Source organism: Triticum urartu, chromosome 5 (genome assembly GCF_003073215.2).
Source record: "Triticum urartu cultivar G1812 chromosome 5, Tu2.1, whole genome shotgun sequence".
NCBI lineage: Eukaryota > Viridiplantae > Streptophyta > Magnoliopsida > Poales > Poaceae > Triticum > Triticum urartu.
Genome location: NC_053026.1, coordinates 4,232,718 through 4,239,356, shown reverse-complemented (window position 1 = coordinate 4,239,356; position 6,639 = coordinate 4,232,718). Strand labels below are relative to the sequence as shown.

Here is a 6,639-nt window from a genome sequence, read left to right as displayed (position 1 = left end):
GGCACTCGTCACGATGTCGGGCGAGTGTGATGGGTTTCCTGGTAGTGCTTGAACTCGTTTTTCCCCTTTCCCTTCTTTCTGAACATGTTTCTGGGACTGATGTATTTCCGTTCTATGCAATGAAAAGGGGTCAAAAAGCCCGGTTCAAAAAAAAAACAGATTGACATTGCTATCAGATTTTCTAATGAAAAGATATTTGTACAAATTGAAGAAATTGTGCAGGTTTTGTGATTGAACCAGAAGATGGTGCATAGAAATAATAAGCCTATGTACTGTACGTGATGTGTACATAACATGACGCTCCAGTTTTAAGCTTTTACAAATGAAGCAGAGTGAACTCACCTTGTTGAGGAGGAAGTTCCATTGTTATCTACAAAATGAATACTGCTGCTAGATAGGCAGGTCGCCACCTCCAACGTGTAGCAATGGCCACTGCTCAACAAAGGGTAACTGAAGAACTGTGGTTTCGCTAACCAAGTTGTGAGAAAAAACAGTCAAGTATAGACAGTATAACATTCATCTATTTCAGACTTATTACGACTTTGCATAAACGAGCTGTCAAAACTGAAGAACAAAATAGCATCACTGAACCAACTCATTGAGCGAGCATTTCATAATCAGCGATCATGCTCCTCTAATCATGCATGTTCAGTCAACACGCCACAGTTTGCCAATTCTAGCATGCACCCATCACACACAAGAAAACACTATTGCAAAACTTACAATTCCAGCATATGCTCTTGTCGTGCAAAAAGCATCCCAATTCATAATTCAGCTTGCCACTCAAAAAAGACACAAGTTCTACCCATACTAGCACACAAAAAAACCTTAAATCGCCAGAGTTGGCACAACATTCAATTCCCAGCATATATGATCTCGTCATGCAGAAAAACATCCGTTTACACCAACAAAGAACACCCTGTCCCTGATACGCAGCTCCCATCAGTCGACCAGGTCGATGATTGTCTTGGTCACCTCCCTGATCAGGTCGTGGCGGCGCAGCCCCAGCTTCATTTGTGCCACCCTCTGCCTCTTGATCTTCTCATTCATCACGCGTGCCTTTTCATGATCCATCTTCCCGAAGTCACTCTTGAACATGCCCGGGTTCTCCACCATCAGCTCCTTCACGTCCTCCGCTAAGTACGGGTACAGCTCGCACATCTCCTCGAAGCTCTTGCGCTTGTGGCCACTCGCCGTTGTCTTTACGGAGGCAGCTGCGGCGGTGCTCTTGTCACCGCCCCAGACGGTCTTGGAAAGGTCCAACACCTGGCGGTCGTGTTCCTTGCTCAGCAGCTCGCCCCTCTTGCTGAGAGCATGGTACCGACGCTTCAGGGTTCCGACCTTGACCTTGAGCTCCTTGCGGCCGTAGGCACGGTTGTCGAGCTTGCCTGCAAGGGCGTCCAGGAGAGCATCCGACTGCGGCAGCGTGCCGTGCTGCTTTTGGTGAACGGCAAGGGCCTCAAGGATACGTACCTCATCGTCGGTGGACCAGATGCGGCTGAACGCAGCTGGCTTCTTGGTCTCGGCCACGGCCGTGGTTTTCACGCCCTCTGGCAGCTGCTTTGGAGCCAGCTTCGGCGGCTTCTCCTCCTCGGACTCACCCTCCTCTTCTTCCTCATCGATCTGCTGCGGTGGAGGCCGTTTCGTGGGAGCAGAGGGAGGGGCTGACTGAGTAGGCTCCTCTTCCTCTTCTTCCTCCTCCTCGTCGTCGGAAGATTCCGAGCCCTCTTTCTGTTGCTGCGGCGGAGGCTGGTACTTGGTGGTGGGGGCAGCGGTTGGGGCAGCGTGGGCGGGCTCCTCCTCCTCCTCCTCCTCCTCGGACTCATCCTCCTCTTCGATCTGCTGCGGTGTAGGCCGTTTCTTGGGAGAGTAGGGAGGGGCGGCCAGGGCGGGCTCCTCTTCCTCTTCTTCCTCCTCGTCGTCCGAAGATTCCGAGCCCTCTCTCTGTTGCTGCGGCGGAGGCTGGTACTTGGGGGTCAGGGCGGCGTGGACGGGCTCCTCCTCCTCGTCGTCGGACTCATCCTGCTCAGACTCGTCGTCCTCCTCGCCCTTCTGCGGGGGCGCACGCGTGTTGGCGGAAGGTGGGGAGTCGGCGATGGCGTCCTCCGACTCTTCAGAGCTCGAGCGGGAGCCAGTCTCCTCGGATGAGGCAGGCGGAGGCGGAGGCGGATGCGGGGTCGGAGGTGCCGCCATCTTCGCGGAGCGCTTCGGGGACATGGCCGGAGACTGGGGTTCTTGAATGTGGGCGGCGGCGGCGGCGGGGGGACTATTTGGAACCGGCTCCTCTACGCACCGGTGTCGGTGTGCACATTGGTATGGGCCAGAAAGGCCTCGCTCCATCCCCTAAAAGAAGGACTCCCTGCTGGCCATAAAATTTATCTTAACCAGCCCAGCCGTTCGCCCGATGCATCACGCGGGTGCACAAGTCAACTAATTAACGATTTCCTTGTGTTCAATTTTTTAACGATTTCCTTGATTCTGAAGGAAAAAACGATTTCCTTCAACACAAAAAAGAACTATTTGATGATTTCCTTGCTAAAAAACTAATTAACTATTTTCCAACCCCTAAAAAATACTATTTCCCCTACAAAATACCAATTTACTATTATTGTCTCAAAAGACTAATTACCTACTAGTCTCTACTTCTAATGGAGGAGTTGGTAGTCTCGCCTCACTCCAATTAATTCTCTCTCACCGTTTTTTTGTCCCACCAACATATTTAAATCGGATTTTACCCATGATCTATTTAAACCGATTTTATATGGAAAGAAATGAAACTAAGATCAATTTTCGGTATATCCGGTAACTTTTATATGGAAAAGAATGAATCATGATGAATCTTTAATCAAATTTTTGAATATCAGGATTTGATAGTCTCCACTCCATGATTTATTTCCGTCTGATTTTTTTTGCCTCCCAAGCCACAGAACGAAAAAACGTATGTTGTGGCTCCTCTCTCGATAGAACTACTCCCTCGTCCTAGGGCGTGGACGACGCCACCGCCATGGCGGAACTCTACGCCGCCAACGTCTTGCTCCTCCGCTGACCACCGGCCGCCGCCGCCCCGACCTCCGAGACTGCCGCCGCCGCCATTGTGGAACCCCAGGTCACGCATTCTCAGATTCCCATGTGCGGCGGTGGAGCATGCGAGGCGAGCGCTCTAATCAAATCCAGGTTCCTATGTCCCTTCATATATACTACGAGTATGATGCTGATGGATCATCTGATATAACAATCTTCATTCACTAATGCATATGCGTTCGTTGTTATTGCGAGGGATACAATTTTTGGAGATGGGATGGAGATGGTGGAGGCTGCTGCCCATCTACGGGCTTGTCGAGTCAGACAAGCCCATCTACAGGAAGTACCTCTGCCAGTACTACATCCGCAATCCTCCCGAATCCATCGATGTGCAACAGATCGTGACACCATCCGCGTGGACAAACGAGAATGGCCGCCTGATTCCTCTTGCCCACTTGGTAATTAAACTGGGATTTGACTGACAGATTGAGGTACAGACAGTAATTCATTCTTCCCTATGTTATTTGCTGAATAGTTTAGTTTGTTCATTTCAAGTGTCTCGAGATGGAGACCAAGCTCATGGCTCAGTGCGGCCGGAGGCACAATGAACAATTGACTGACAGTGAGATAGAACTAAGCAACAAAGCGTATGACACCATATCTAGAAAGGCGAATGTTCTGGAGGGTGAGTTTACATCCATGATGCCGTCTAAGCGAAATAGTTTCCCTTCTTTGGAAAATATGGCAAATTGTATTTCACTAAAGATGGCTTTGAAACAAATTGCATTAGTGAGTGGTTCATATTTTTTTCCAGCAAGTCATATTTTTTTACTTAGGATAGAAGGATAAATGCTTTAATTGGTTGCCTCAAGAATTAATAACAGACATGATGACATATCAGTTGCGCATGCCCAACAATGAGCATCATATTTTGTTTTGTGGTATTGCACGACATTCAACTATATGTTACAACGCTACAAAGGCTCAGGAGAGATTAGATATGTCTTCTTGGCTCGGTGGCGTCATGGGTGGCGCATGCCTCCTCGATGGCGATGGTGGACCGACGACAACACAAGGGGCGGGGTCAGGGCGGAGAGCGGGCCGGTTGGCGGGGGACTCCTCCTTAGCGGTCTATGGGGAAGTATGGTGTGAAGGGAAGAGGACGCCATGATGAAGGTGAGGAGGGTGTCATCCTGTTTTAAAGGAGAGGCTCCAATGAGAAATGTCTTGCTACAACGAAAAACTGAGCATGAAGGGGAGGGTCCAGCAGGAAAAGGGTGGGTGCGTCGTGGGGTGAGGTTTTTGTGTTGGGACCGCATATTGGAGATAACATCGTGGATAGTTCGAACAACCACATTTCCCCTCACCCCCCCCCCCCCCTACATACATGATGGATTTGGGGGGCCCGGATTTTACAAACTGTAGAATTTTAAGGAGCCCACCAGGTGCCTGTTTTATTTCCGAACATACCCGGGCGTATGAGGGAAAAATGAGATTCGACCTTGAATATTTTTTTTTGAGTCCACCTTGAAGACGATGTTAATAATTCGTAAGATTTTTCTATATGCACTGTAGCCCGTAGCAACGCACGAGCGTTTTACTAGTTAATATACATGAGCAACATGCGCAAAATGAAAATGAACTCATATTATAAAAATGATTTTATTAGTATTGTTTTGTCTCAAGGACTTATTTAAAAAATTCATTTAGCCAATATGTTTGTCTCGAAATAGGCTTTCGTCCCACTTTATATATAAAGCAACACCCGAACAAAGAACACGTCAGAACGATACAAGATGGAGGGGAAGCTTCCATACAATGCCGAGCCACCCGCGTCACCATGATGATGTAGACCGAAACTCAATGTGAGGTCCGATCCGTTGTTGCGGCCCGACCTTTCACAACGCTCCACCACGAGTAGTAGCAACCTCTCGCCCGCGCACGCGATGTACACGAAGTAGAGGGTTTGAACCTTGCGGTCCAGCACGAGAAAACCAATCTCGACGAAGGTACTCACGCGCAAAACAATTTTCACGAAGAGAAATTGCAACACAAAGGTTTTCTAAAGATTCCTCTAAAACTTGATACGGGCGTCTTGTTGGGGAACGTAGCAGAATTTTAAAATTTTCTACGCATCACCAAGATCAATCTATGGAGTCATCTAGCAACGACGGAGAGAGGAGTGCATCTACATACCCTTGTAGATCGCGAGCGGAAGCGTTCAAGAGAACGGGGTTGATGGAGTCGTACTCGACGTGATCCAAATCACCGATGACCTAGTGCCGAACGTGTTGGGGAACGTAGCAATAATTCAAAATTTTCCTACGTGTCACGAAGATCAATCTATGGAGTTATCTAGCAACGAGGGAGGAGTGGATCTACATACCCTTGTAGATCGCGCGCGGAAGCGTTCAAGAGAACGGGGTTGATGGAGTCGTACTCGTCGTGATCCAAATCACCGATGATCCTAGCGCCGAACGGACGGCACCTCCGCGTTCAACACACGTACAGAGCAGCGACGTCTCCTCCTTCTTGATCCAGCAAGGTCGGAGGAGAGGTTGATGGAGATCCAGCAGCACGACAGCGTGATGGTGGAAGTAGCGGGATTCCAACAGGGCTTCGCCAAGCGCTGTGGGAGGAGGGAGATGTGTCATGGGAGGGAGAGGGAGGCGCCAGGGCTTAGGTATTGCTGCCCTCCCTTCCCCCACTATATATAGGGCCAAGGGAGAGGGGGGAGGCACAGCCTTGGCCCTTCCTCCAAGGAAGGGTGCGGCCAGGGGAAGAGTCCCTCCTCCCCAAGGCACCTCGGAGGTGCCTTCCCCCTTTAGGACTCTTCCTTTCCTCTTCTCTTGGCGCATGGGCCTCTTGGGGCTGGTGCCCTTGGCCCATATAGGCCAAGGCGCACCCCCTGCAGCCCATGTGGCCCCCCGGGGCAGGTGGCCCCACCCGGTGGACCCCCGGGACCCTTCCGGTGGTCCCGGTACAATACCGGTGACCCCAAAACTTGTCCAGATGGCCGAAATAGCACTTCCTATATATAATTCTTTACCTCCGGACCATTCCGGAACTCCTCCTGACGTCCGGGATCTCATCCGGGACTCCGAACAACTTTCGGGTTACCGCATACTAATATCTCTATAACCCTAGCGTCACCGAACCTTAAGTGTGTAGACCCTACGGGTTCGGGAGACATGCAGACATGACCGAGATGACTCTCCGGTCAATAACCAACAGCGGGATCTGGATACCCATGTTGGCTCCCACATGTTCCACGATGATCTCATCGGATGAACCATGATGTCAAGGACTTAATCAATCCCGTATACAATTCCCTTTGTCTATCGGTACGACACTTGCCCGAGATTCGATCGTCGGTATCCCGATACCTTGTTCAATCTCGTTACCGGCAAGTCTCTTTACTCCTTGATCATATTGTGCACATTATGATGATGTCCTACCGAGTGGGCCCAGAGATACCTCTCCGTTTACACGGAGTGACAAATCCCAGTCTCGATTCGTGCCAACCCAACAGACACTTTCGGAGATACCCGTAGTGCACCTTTATAGTCACCCAGTTACGTTGTGACGTTTGGCACACCCAAAGTATTCCTACGGTAT

The 6,639-nt window shown here is 50.0% G+C and overlaps 1 protein-coding gene across 1 annotated transcript; it reads right to left on the bottom strand.

Annotated features, from left to right (window-relative positions):
- Positions 1 to 549: 549 nt before the first annotated feature.
- LOC125555404 (nucleolar and coiled-body phosphoprotein 1-like) lies at positions 550 to 2,295 on the bottom strand. The gene has a single exon (XM_048718373.1). The coding sequence runs from the start codon at positions 2,215 to 2,217 to the stop codon at positions 943 to 945; it is 1,275 nt and encodes a 424-aa protein (XP_048574330.1). The 5' UTR covers positions 2,218 to 2,295; the 3' UTR covers positions 550 to 942.
- Positions 2,296 to 6,639: the final 4,344 nt, after the last annotated feature.

Coding starts and splice junctions, on each gene's coding strand:
- LOC125555404 (XM_048718373.1), bottom strand. CDS start 2,217: ATGTCCCCGAAGCGCTCCGCGAAGATGGCGGCACCTCCGACCCCGCAT.